The sequence below is a fragment of the Hevea brasiliensis genome, chromosome 15 (genome assembly GCF_030052815.1).
Source record: "Hevea brasiliensis isolate MT/VB/25A 57/8 chromosome 15, ASM3005281v1, whole genome shotgun sequence".
NCBI classification, from domain to species: domain Eukaryota; kingdom Viridiplantae; phylum Streptophyta; class Magnoliopsida; order Malpighiales; family Euphorbiaceae; genus Hevea; species Hevea brasiliensis.
Window position 1 is genome coordinate 62978942 of NC_079507.1, and position 13140 is coordinate 62992081.

Consider the following 13140-nt stretch of genomic DNA (forward strand, 5'->3'; position numbering starts at 1 on the left):
TCTCCTAATCTTGTCCCCTATCATTGAACAAGCCCAAACACGCCAAGCCCCGCCCCTAAAGAAAACAAACCATGGATGAAGCAAACTAAGCCAACTTAGGAGTTTTCCTTCCCAGCGCCGTCAATACCAAAAAAATTGGCAAAACGTCACCGATAGCAAGGGCTTGATAAGAGAAGCCCACCAAAAGCTAGGAATATTAGCCGAGGAAATCAAATGTGAAGTTTTCTTGGTATTCTGTACTAAGAGTTGCCTGTGACCTGGGGCTGTACTTCATGTAGTGGTTTTTAGGAAGGAGGAATCCGAGCCTTCCATGGGCTATGGTTGCCCTCTTCGTTACAAGAGAGTCAGACGCCAACTTAGCTCTCTCTTTTCTCTTTCATTTCTTTTTATACGAGTCTCTGTTTCTTCTAAGTGCCATAGTTTTGAGCTTCAATGATTATGTGGTGCTTTAGCTTTGTTGTTTTCATTCCCATGAATGGGCTGTCAATGATGAACTTTCGAGGAAGATGCAGGTGCTTAGATCATTGACTTTTATTTACATTGCCCTCTAGGCCAGCTGTATTGTGCTCCTTGTTTCTCTTCCCATTTTCCAAATTGGTGATCAAGCTTGTTCTGGCAGATGAATGGCTATCTTGGTCCTGTTTCCATTTTTGTTTGTTTAAGGTTCTTAGATTGAGGATGCGCTACCATGATTTGGGCTTATTTTATTGTATGGCTTAATGTGTGAGTCTCTAATTTCTCTTTTATTTGTAAGTTTAAAATGCAATAATTAATATTTGCAGTTAAAAAAGAAAATCTAATGTTCCAATGGGCACTGCACACATGTACTCAGTTCTTGTTTATAAGCACGCACATTGTAAGTATCAATTAGTAGACAATCCAAAAGCATTCTCCAAAGAAAATAATATTTAATAATATTATTAGAGTTATTTTTAAATTTATAATTTATCTTTAAAATTATAAAATTTTAGATCTAAATTTTATTTATAGTTAAATTAATTAAAAAAATGATAATGATTAATGAAACCATTTGTATGTTCAGGCAAAACTAAAGAAATACAAATAATATTGTTACTTCTTAAAAGAATAAATTATAATTTTTTTCATTAATTTAATAATTTTAAAAATCACTTTAATACCGCTTAACTACAAAATTTGCACAGTGTTTAAATTAAATGAATGTGAAATTCCTTCATTTCATTAATAGAATACAAATAATATTTCATATTTGATATCTAATGTAACACCCCAAAATTTTAAATTTTATGAGTATTTTTGGTATTTTAATTTTATTTAAATTTTAGGAATTCTTTTGAGATTTTTCAGATTTTAAAAATCGGGTTCGATTTTCCGAAAATATAAACTTTGATGATTTTTAAAAATTAATTTAAAGACCACGTGGCAAAACTAAAAATATATTTAGAGTCTACAAATTTTTCTGAGTTTTCTGGAATTTTTTCGGAATTTTTGGACCTCATTTTCGGTCCCGAGGTAGAGTAAAAATTCAAAATTTTGTATCTTGAATTGGACCGGCCGAATCGAACCGGTCGAATCGGACCGGCTCCCTTCCCTTTTTCTTCCTCCCGCGCGTGTCGACCTCCTCCCCTTCTCTCTCTCTTTTCTCTCTCCTCCCTCCTCCCTCCTCCCCTTGCCGCACCGCCACCTCCCCTGCCTCCCCAGCTCGCCGGCGCCACCTCCCAGCCGTCCCAGCCGACCGGCCGCCGCCCCTAACGGCCGGAAAACGCGCGCGAACGTCCTCCCCTGCGCGCGCGACTTTTTGACTTTCCCGGCCGATCTGGCCACCAATCGGACCGGGTCTTGTGTCTAAACTCATCTACTCGACGAGTGCTTTCCATAGACACCAAGAACACCGAAATCCATCGAGCGGTTGGTCCGATTTTTACTCGGGAAGTTTTTAGCCCATTTTGACTTTTAGGCTAGATTTCTCGCAAACCGTGAATCCTACGAGAAAAACGAGAGTACCAGAGCGCTCCATTCGTCGAGAGCTTCGCGGCGACATAAATTTCGAATTTTTTCAACACCATTTTTCGGTGGGTCCCACGGAACTTCGCAGTATTTTTCCGAGCATTAAATGAGCTTAGAAAATTCTGAAAAATTTATGTACTAACCCCCGTGTTGTGGGCTTCGTGTAGATATTTTCAATTCACGGAAATTCGACAATTGTCCGGGTTTGTGAATTTCTGGCCAGACAGACCCGTTATCGGAAAAAGTCTCCGAATTGGATTGAGGTTTTGGCTATCCCCCCATTGTCAGACGTTCCGAGCGCGTTCCCGAAGTCGGAATCGGCAAAGGTAAACCCGAACCTTACTTTTTCGTAATTTTTTAGTGCTTAAATAGGATTAAAAATCCATAAAATATTCGTGGTAGCTTAGAAAATTATTATTCTTTTTGCAATAGCTTAGTAATATTGCTAAGGAACCCGAGGCAAAGTTTTAGAATTTTTAGAGCTTATTTGGATAGTTTTTGCAAAAATGTTCAATTATAAGGACTAAATTGAAATTTTACACATTGTGATAGATGATTGATTTGATGGGCCCAGGAGGGGCTGTGTGATATGATTGAGCTGTGGATATATGGATTGTAAATATAGAAGTGTGTTTTGAGCCATTTTGCAGGTTGGGTAGGTCCTAGATATAGGGGAGACTCTGCCAGATTTTCGGCACGACTTATGACGTATTTGGTGTTTTTCTTGATTTGTATTGAGTCATTTGTATTAAATAAATGTAATGTAATTGTCAGGTGAGCCGGGACAGCCTTCTTCCTCCGCCCAGCCGCTACAGTGACCGTTGTTAAGTCTGTGAGTAAAATATTAATTTTAATTGTAATTTCGATATTATTATATGTTCAAGTATGCCCATGCATCACTTATATGCATATATTTATGTAGTTAAACTCTAGGCACGATTTATGTTGCATTCATAACTGTTAGCGTGCCATGGATGTTGTTGCGGTAATTTGGAGCAGTGTGCGTGCGTTGGCGTGCGTGTGATGTGGTGTGGACTATGGATAGGACAGGTAGACACGGCTTGAGATCTTCGCTGGGACCCGGTCATTCAGGGTAGACACGGCTTGAGTTCTTCGCTGGGACCCCGATTTTGTTATTAAGTGGAAGTCCGAGCTGAGTTCTTCGCTGGCACCAGGTTGGATTTAAGAGAGCTGTATAGGGGATCAGCTCCCATATATTATGATTGATGTTACAGGATGCGTGAGTGCTCCAAATTACCTTTTTGATGTTATGATGTGAAAATGTTGTTGATGTTGTATTTCACTCTACAGGGTGTATTAGTTTTAGATAGTTATAGAGATTATGGTTAAAATTGATATTTTACTCTCTGAGTCGAACGCTCACTCCTGTTCAATATTTTTTTCAGGCTACAGGAGGATTTTATTGTGGTTAACCTGCTTTTCTCCTTCGCAGGTTGTTTTATCAATATTTGTGTAATTTTATTTACTCCTAGAATTTCCGCATGTGTTAGAGATATTTAAATGATTCGGGTCTGTAATATAAATTGTCATGTGGACCTGTAAAATTATTATATGTATGTTTGATGGACTGGATGAGGGAGCTGAGCTCCCATTTATCTTTATGATGATATGAGTATGTGGAGGGTGAGCTGAGCTCCCCAATGGATTGTTTATTGTGTTTACAGGTCGGGTGAGTCAAAAACTCCTCGTTGAAAGGTCCATTTTATGGCTGGACTCTGTCCGGTTGGATTCTTGATATTGGGCCCAAATGGGCCTTAGAGTTGGGTTAATGAACAGTTAGGCTTACTACGGGTCTCGGGGGCTTTAGGCTGGCCCAGGTCCAAGTGCCTGTCCGGTCCATAAGTTGGGTTGTGACATCTAAATTTTTAAATATATATAAATTTTATTTATAAAATTAATTAATTTTAATCATTAAACAATTATTAATTTACTACAATAGTTTAATTAGCAATCCTAATTTTTTAAAATTTTAGTTTCGATATATATCTATCTATATCTATATTTGTATCTATATTATTGAATAGAAATAATTGATTCTCTCTTTGTTTAATATTTTTAATTTTTGAATTTTTGTTTATATTTTTCTATATTTTAATTAGATCAATTAATATATTTTTAAATTTAAAAATTAATATTTTATATAATTATTAAATATGATATTGGATAAAAATATATTTTAATTTTAAAAATTATTATTTATTTATAATTAATTATACTTTGAAAATATAATTATATTAATTATACCATTAAATATTGAAAATTCATTTTATATTATTATTTTTTTATCTAAAAATTTCAATTTTTAAAATTTTAATTATTGTATTATTTATAGTATTATTTTGCCCTGAAAAAGATTTTGTATTCCATTCACTATTTATAAATGATTATTATATGATTGGAATTCTTTTATTGGATAATGAATTGTGGTATATTTTTATTGATATCAAAGTAAGTGTATTAACAAGAGTAAAAAATAATAAAATGACAGATAAAACATAAAAATTGCAAAAAAAAAAGCAAATGAAGAAATAAAAATTATTTGAATTGTTTAAAGTATAGGGTAAGATAATAAAATATTTATATTTTTTATATTTAAATCTATTTTATATTTAGTTTTAATAATATATTTTATTAAAATATAAGATAAAATTACTAGAATATTTATTAAATAATTTAATAATATATTTTTTATAATTATAAAAAAGAAAAACTATTATATTATGATTTTTATTTTTTTATTAAAAGGAGGAAAAAAAAAAAAAAAACAAAAGAAGGCAAAATTGACTATAAAAAGGAATGCATAAAAATCCATGAAAACCTTTAAAGCCTTATCGCATGGACAAATTTTAACAGGCAGAGAGCAGCGGCAGCCACACAAATTCCCATTTTCGGCTTTTTTTCGTCACCCCCAAATATATCTCTCTGTCCTCTCTCTCTTTCTCTAAGAATTCCCAAAGTTTGCGTGAGAAGAGAGGTAAGTGCTATTACCATTCCTTATTGTTTCGATTGATTTGTCGAATTCTTTTTAAATTCTCTGTTTAGATACCCATTTCGATGGGTTTTTGATGGGTTCCATGGTGGTTCTTGTAGGAAGCATGCCGTCTTTGGCTTCCTTGATTAGCTTAGGAAGCTTTAGCGTCACTAGTTCATGGGAATCTTCTCCTTCTTCTTATTGTTATTCTTCATCTTCACTTGTTCGGAGAGTTTCTTTATCTAAACGGAGTTTTAGGAGTGCCAAGAGATGGCACTGTGTTTGTAAATACTCTGTCACCACCACAGATTTCATTGCTGACCAAGGCAATGCCGTGTCTCTTGATTCTAATAATTCATTTAGACCAAGCAGCAGTGTTGATGTTGATAGCGAAGTCTTGCTTAAGCCTGCTCCTAAGCCTGTCTTGAAATCTGCTTCTCTAGTCTCTAAAGGTGAATCCCTTTTAGGTATGAGCTCTGTTGAGTTGGACACTTCGAGGGATTCTGATGATGAACGAGAGAGGAATGAGGTGATTGAGTCTCTTGGTGAGGTGTTGGAGAAGGCTGAAAAGCTTGAAACTTATAAGCCAAGTCCTAGCACTACTAGGAAAGATAATGGAAATGTAAATAAAATATCATCATCTAACATGGGTGCAAATTCGAGAGTTGCTAAATCTGGCAATCCTGCGGCTTCTCGCAAAACTAAAACTTTGAAGAGTGTGTGGCGGAAAGGGGACACTGTGGCAAGTGTGCAAAAAGTTGTGAAGGAAGTTCCTAAGACTAATAATAAGCTTGTGAAAGAAGAAGAACCTATACCAGGGGAAGGGATAAAGTTAGAATCTCAACCTACTGTTCCTTTAAGGCCTGTGCAGCCTCCCCAGAGAACTCAACCCAAATTACAGGCTAAGCCATCTGTCGCTCCCCCTCCTATGATGAAAAAACCTGTTATCCTGAAGGATGTGGGGGCAGCTCCAAAGCCACCAGTTAATGATGAAGCTGATTTGGGTGCTAAAATAAGTACTGGACGGCAGCCCATTTTAGTTGACAAATTTGCCCGCAAAAAACCTGTTGTTGATCCTATAATTGCTCGGGCAGTTTTAGCCCCTACAAAACCAGGAAAGGGCCCTGCCCCTGGGAGGTTCAAAGACCGAAAGAAAAGTGTTTCACCTGGAGGACCACGGAGACGAATTGTTGATGATGATGATGTTGAGATTCCTGATGAGGACACATCGGAGCTCAATGTCCCTATTCCAGGTGCAGCTACTGCAAGGAAAGGAAGGAAATGGAGTAAGGCTAGCCGGAAGGCTGCTAGACTCCAGGCTGCCAAAGAGGCAGCTCCTGTCAAAGTAGAAATTTTAGAAATTGGGGAAAAAGGTATGCTGATTGAGGAGTTAGCCTACAACTTGGCAATCAGTGAAGGTGAAATTCTTGGGTATCTGTACTCAAAGGGGATTAGACCTGATGGGGTGCAAACTCTGGACAAGGACATGGTAAAGATGGTATGCAAGGAGTATGATGTGGAGGTCATAGATGCTGCTCCTGTTAGATTTGAAGAAATGGCAAGAAAAAGGGAAATTCTTGATGAAGATGATCTGGACAAACTGGAAGAGAGGCCTCCTGTCCTAACTATAATGGGGCATGTGGATCATGGCAAGGTAGACCATTAGCATTTTCTATCTTCTTCTTCTTCTTCTTCTTCTTCTTCCTCTCCTCATCCTTGATTTGAATCTGAATTTGAATTTGAAAGGAAAGTTTTATATCTTTGAAAGACTTTGCTAATACCTGTTCAATGTTTATTTGTATGGCAGACGACCTTATTGGATTACATTCGTAAAAGCAGGGTATGTAGAAAACTTCATCACCTTGATACTACTTTTTCATTTGTTTTCCTCTTGATGCCCATGAATAAATTTGAACTTTTCATTTTTCTAAGCTATTCTGCTGTTCCATTGTAATTAAGTATAGTATTTGTTTAATTGTGAGATTGATATTGGGTTAATTGATTTCTGAAGCTATATTCGGTCAGTTCTAGCATGACATACTGATCATTTAACTGAATCCTGATGGCTATATATTTACAGTTGGCATCCTCAGAAGCTGGTGGGATTACACAAGGAATTGGAGCATATAAAGTTCTGGTACCTGTTGATGGGAAGTTGCAACCTTGTGTTTTCCTTGATACTCCTGGGCATGAGGTAAGCAGTGATTTTATTTTTTGTGAAATGGTTAAAGACTTGATAGATTATATCTAGTGTGCATTAATCATTGTTTGAGCAACTGACTTATAATGTGTTTTATAAACTCAACTGTGTGCTGTAACATGTTTCTACCTCCTTGCCTTTAGATGATATCTATATTATCCGCTCCTGTAGGCATTTGGTGCAATGAGAGCTCGTGGGGCAAGGGTGACAGATATTGCAATTATTGTGGTGGCTGCTGATGATGGGATTCGTCCTCAGACAAACGAGGCCATAGCTCATGCCAAAGCGGCTGGAGTTCCGATTGTAATTGCTATAAATAAGGTGTGCCAACCACAATGGGTTTTCTATTTCTCAGAATGGAGCTTTTTGCACTTGAAAATGCATATGGTTTTCATACGGACTTGCTGATTCTCTATTGATGTCATTTTTTTTTTTTTTTGTCCTCGCCAGATAGATAAAGATGGAGCTAATCCAGAAAGAGTCATGCAAGACCTTTCTTCAATTGGTCTCATGCCAGAAGACTGGGGTGGTGACATCCCAATGGTTCAGGTGTTTTTTAACCCTTTTATCTTTATTGCATCTGTCCTTTGTGCTTTATACTTTCTGGGTTGATGCTTATATTCTGCTATCTCCTCTTAACAGATCAGTGCTCTCAAGGGGGATAACATATATGATTTGTTAGAAACTGTTATGCTTGTTGCTGAGGTCAGTTAAATTTAATTGGCTGCCACCTAGTTGGTGTTGGTGTTTTCTTGCAATATGCAACGATATAATTGTAGTCTGCTTGGTGTTTTGTTGTGATATTTGACTTAATATATTTTTTGATGGTTGTGACATCTCCTTTACACCCACACAATCCATGCTGACCCCTTCAGCAGGACAGTATATCTAGGAATATTTACTAGCAGTTGCTGACTGCAGTTGTCATTGAAAGAATAACCTTTTTTCTAACATCGATATCTTATAATTGGCTCTTGACTTGAAGTTGCCCATGTGGGCTCGTAATGGCTTTTGAATTAAACTGTATCTGATTTAATGAGTAGAGCAGCAAAAAGGCATCCAGAAATATATGTATGCACAGAGTTACGTAGTTGGAGCAACTAGCTTCCTATATATCTGCAGCAATGCCTATAGATACAGTAGGATTTAAGGTATTACCTCTGAAAGATTCCCAAGAATTAAAAGGATGCAGCGTGTATTTAAAAATTTGCACGTAGATACAGGGAAATTAATGCTTGTGTTGATGCTATGGCTAACATAGCAGTGAACTTACTGTTAGGTTGTCATCATTTTTTCCCATTGCAAGGTTTTTTTTTATTTATTTTTATTTATTTATTTTTATTTCATCATCCTTGTGGCTTGGAGTGCCATGTCCTATAAACGTTTTAGTGTAGTTTAGGCATTTAGTCTGTATTTCTTACTAGTTATTCACCATCTTTGTGTTCTGACCTATGCCTGATTGTTTCAGTTACAGGAGTTGAAGGCTAATCCTCACAGAAATGCGAAGGGTACTGTTATTGAGGCAGGTCTTCATAAATCTAAAGGACCAGTAGCTACATTTATTGTACAGAATGGCACACTTAAAAGAGGGGATGTAGTGGTTTGTGGAGAAGCCTTTGGCAAGGTTGGTTATTTGGAGTTCGAAACTTCAGGAACTTCCTTTATACAGCTTAATGTAATCTAAATGTTTAATTTTGAAAAGCTAATCCATCTTGTAGAATTTATGCCCATTGTCAGGTGCGAGCTTTATTTGATGATAGTGGAAACCGAGTTGATGAAGCTGGGCCATCTATTCCTATACAGGTTTGTTTATTTCTTTCTCTGTACATTTTATTCATACTGTTGTGTCATCTTTATTCACTTTTGAGTGGTAGCTTGCTAGCTTGTTTGTAGGTTCAGTAGCTTGCAAAATATGCTAAAATTAGAGATTGAGAAAAGTGGGCAGTACGATGCCTTCTATTGAAGTTGTTTCCATGGTTTTCAAATCAGTTGACTTGTGTGGCTATTACTAACTTACCTTAAAAATATCTTGCACTACTGTCTATAGGTTATTGGATTGAGTAACGTACCAATTGCTGGTGACGAATTCGAAGTTGTTGCCTCCCTTGATATTGCACGTGAAAGGGCTGAAGCACGTGCGGAATTATTGCGTAATGAGCGTATATCGGCCAAGGCTAGGGATGGAAAGGTCACACTTTCTTCTTTAGCGTCTGCTGTTTCATCAGGAACGTTGTCTGGATTAGATTTGCACCAGCTAAATATTATAATGAAAGTTGACGTTCAGGTATGCAATTTCTTATAACGCTGAAAAGAGTGAATTCTCATGACATTTTCTTTTTCATCATACTGTGAGTTTGAGTTGTAAACAAGACATGTTGGAAACATGGCTTGGCTTTTATGCATGTACTAGCTTTTAGTTTCTGCTATGCTTGGGATCCTTATCAAATCCTGATTGTAGAATCTCATTTGCATATAAAAAGATATTTGAAAAGATCATATACAAATGCCACTCCTCTCAATCAAGTTTCAAATTAGCTTTAACTCACAAGTTTGGAAACAATCACCAAATGCTAATGCATGCAAAATTAAACATTTGCATTCACTAATACATTCACAAAACAACTAATAAAACAAAAATCATTGAAAGTAATCAAAGAATTAGGTTTTATAAAATTTGCATAAATTACTTCACCTATTGGAAGTTTTACATTAGCTATGACAAACATATATTGATCTTTAATTAAATTTCAACAAATTTGATCCAAAACCTTTTGAAGGTAAATGAAAACTTTTAACAACACTGCATTTGTTGCTCCACAGTGATGACTAAATACATTTGCACATATGTGCATGCTAGTGCCTGTAAATTTTTGTTGTGTTGCACTGAGTTATTAGCAAAATGTATTGAATTGATCATCAAGAAGTTATACTATCTGCAAAGAAACTAAAATTTTTCCCAATTTATGACTAGGGATCGATTGAAGCTGTTAGACAAGCCTTACAGGTGCTCCCCCAAGATAACGTCACCTTGAAGTTCCTCTTGCAAGCAACAGGAGATGTAAGCACTAGTGATGTTGATCTTGCCATTGCCAGTGAAGCTATTATTTTGGGATTTAATGTCAAAGCGCCAGGTTCTGTCAAGAGCTATGCAGAAAACAAAGGTGTTGAGATTCGGCTATATAGAGTGATCTATGATCTCATTGATGATGTACGAAATGCAATGGAAGGACTTCTGGAACCTGTTGAGGTTAATTCAAAAGCTTTATTCTTTACATCCTTATTTTTCTTTTTAATATTTTTGGGCAGCCTTTGATAACGTTTACAGCAGATTTAATGAATATCTTGTTCTATTACATGGAAGGGTGCACAGTTTGGATAGTAGTTATAATGTAGGTTTCAAACCATTTAACCTTTAACGGTAGTGGAAAGTTTTTCCAAAGTTATGTCTCCATGACGTGTTTTGTGTTGGGAGTTGTGGAGGAAGGGAAGCCGTTGAATATGGGGTAAATTGACTTTTTCTTGTAATTGGACATATAATTTTTGTCAGTGGTTCCTAACTCCGTTGAACATAATACTGGAACAAACTAAAGAAGTGCTTCTGGTACCTTCCATATGTGGACTTAGGACCTATTTACTGACTTAGGAGTGAATCAGTTTGCTGTTATTTTTTTTTCTTGTTTCCTCCCTTGTTTGGACACACTTGTTTAGCATGTCCTGTAATAGGCATGCTGGTATTTCTTTCTGTTACTGCTGTACAACATTTATCACCAATATCTCCATTAGTCCATGAAGCATATGCATCTAATTCTATTCTTATATGTTAATCTCTCATTCTCCTTGCTTTTTCTGCCCTCTTGGTTTGTTGGAGGTGAAAGTGTGCCTTGGTGCAATGGTAAGATTTTACCATTCTAACCTGGGAATCACAAGCTCATATGGTAGAAAGGTAGAAAACAGCATCCTTGCAAGGCAAGGGGAAGATTGCATACTTCTGTTCTGTGCAATCCCCATGATGCAAGAACCCATGTGCACTAAGTTCTGTTTCACTGCTACCAACAAAGGGATATTGCTTGCACCTATTTATTCTCATTGAACTCGTTCCTTCATGAGTTGTTCATAGTGATTATCATTGTAGTTAAGTTTGGATTTAAACCATGAATTTTCTTGGATAGGGAGCATGTGCTTTTTTTGACCTTTGAGTTTTTTTTTTTTAATATATATATAAAATTGAAGATTTACACTTGAAAGTTGCATGTGTATTGGTAGGAACAAGAAACAATTGGCTCAGCAGAAGTCCGGGCTGTGTTTGGCAGTGGCAGTGGCCGTGTTGCTGGATGCATGGTAACAGATGGGAAAGTAATGAAAGGCTGTGGCATTAAAATCATTCGAAATAAAAAGATAGTCCATGTTGGTGTTCTTGATTCTCTGAGACGAGTTAAGGAAATTGTGAAAGAGGTATGACTTTGAGTCAGTATAGTTCTGTTTTCTGACAGTAGTCAAATTTATGTTGTTTTAGTATTTTTCAATATCTGTAACCTTTACATTTAGTTAGTCATACTGTCTATGTCATGCTCTTCTAGAACTGCATTTTGGTTTTGATCTCAAATGACATTTCATGCATGCAAATGGGTAGATGGTAATTAATTCTCTATTCAGGCATATGAAAGGAATTATTTTGCTCTAATATGTAATAATTGCTTAGAACTAAAGACTTCACTGAGGTGAATGTAGTTAATAATCAGATATCTATAGTTTCTCTGTTTCTTTTTCTCCTTATGAAAGGTAATGAATACATTATAGGAAACTTTTCAGTGAGATATTTATTCTATTAAATTCTAGAGAGAAGAAATTAGAAGCTCATTTTATCAATTCATGTCCTGAATATTTTAGCAATTCCATGCAATGGAGTGGAAGGTTGAAGTGTTGAACTTTATTGACTTCTGATACTCAGTTGGGGTTTGGTATTTTCTTTTACATCATATTCAAAAAATAAACAATCAGTTGTATCTGTGGTTAATATTCACCAGTTGAGATTCCAATAATCCCCTTTGCTATTACATGGTAAAAGCATAAGATAAGCTTGAGTAGCTGAAATTTGTGTTGAATGAAATGACTGGATAAATCCAATTTCTATTTCTGTCTGTAACTGTTTCATCCTTAGAATATGCTACTTCTTATTGATAAATTGAATTTTGCCGTGAACGACATTTCATTTTTCGGCAGGTAAATGCTGGGCTAGAGTGCGGCATTGGGATGGAAAACTACGATGATTGGGAGGAAGGAGATATTATCGAGGCCTTCAACACGGTTGAGAAGAAGCGGACCCTTGAAGAGTCATCAGCTTCAATGGCAGCTGCACTGGAAGAAGCAGGAATTAACTTGTAGAAGAACATACATGTAGCTTTAAAATTGGCAAATTTGCTTTCCCTGATGGATTGAAAAAAAAAAAAAAAAGAAGAAAAAGAAAAGAAAAGCAAAGAATTCTTGTTAAAACAACGAATGAAACCAGTGCTCTCAACAGGAGGAATATATAAATGGGTTGGCGTTGGCGTGCAATTTATTTCAAAGTGCCAAGTGCTTCGGAGTCTGAGGTCTGAGCTTGCAGTGATTTTGTCCATTGTTGTATTCTATTTGAATGTATATATCGATATCACATCTTAGCTTCTTTATGTAAAGAAGGAACAAGCTTGCAAGTTCCTCAACGATTATATGCCTCAAAAATACTTTTGTAATGTCATCCAAAGAAGGTAAGTAAATTTTTTTAATTATTTTCTGTATTCATTTGAGTTTTAACTCAATTTTTTTTTTTTTTTAAAAAGTTGGTTTCTGCACCGACTGTACAAAGCTGAAATTCATAATAATTAAAAAAAAAATTATATAACTTCTATATTAGTAATGAAAATTGAGGTAATAAAATTAATATTTAAAAAAAAATAATTAAAACAAATAATCATATCAAATAAAA

At 35.9% G+C, this 13140-nt stretch overlaps 1 protein-coding gene across 2 annotated transcripts; it reads left to right on the forward strand.

The window, feature by feature from the left end:
- Window positions 1-4830: 4830 nt before the first annotated feature.
- On the forward strand, window positions 4831-12956 carry LOC110656684 (translation initiation factor IF-2, chloroplastic). 2 transcript variants are annotated; one of them, XM_021813592.2, is made up of 13 exons: window positions 4831-4981; window positions 5098-6632; window positions 6786-6818; window positions 7059-7172; window positions 7350-7499; window positions 7629-7727; window positions 7821-7883; window positions 8647-8802; window positions 8916-8981; window positions 9226-9462; window positions 10150-10425; window positions 11442-11630; window positions 12399-12956. In XM_021813592.2, the coding sequence occupies exons 2-13, from the start codon at window positions 5103-5105 to the stop codon at window positions 12558-12560; spliced, it is 3075 nt and encodes a 1024-aa protein (XP_021669284.2). In that variant the 5' UTR covers window positions 4831-4981; window positions 5098-5102; the 3' UTR covers window positions 12561-12956. The 2 variants fall into 2 exon arrangements, with proteins under 2 accessions (XP_021669284.2, XP_021669275.2); XM_021813583.2 differs by having other exon boundaries at window positions 4840-6632.
- Window positions 12957-13140: the final 184 nt, after the last annotated feature.

Bases quoted from the DNA above. Each gene is read 5' to 3' on its own strand.
- LOC110656684 (XM_021813583.2), top strand. From the start codon at position 5,073: ATGGGTTCCATGGTGGTTCTTGTAGGAAGCATGCCGTCTTTGGCTTCC. The intron at 8,803-8,915 runs GTTGGTTATTTG...GCCCATTGTCAG, and splicing joins GTGGAGAAGCCTTTGGCAAG to GTGCGAGCTTTATTTGATGA. The intron at 11,631-12,398 runs GTATGACTTTGA...ATTTTTCGGCAG, and splicing joins TTAAGGAAATTGTGAAAGAG to GTAAATGCTGGGCTAGAGTG.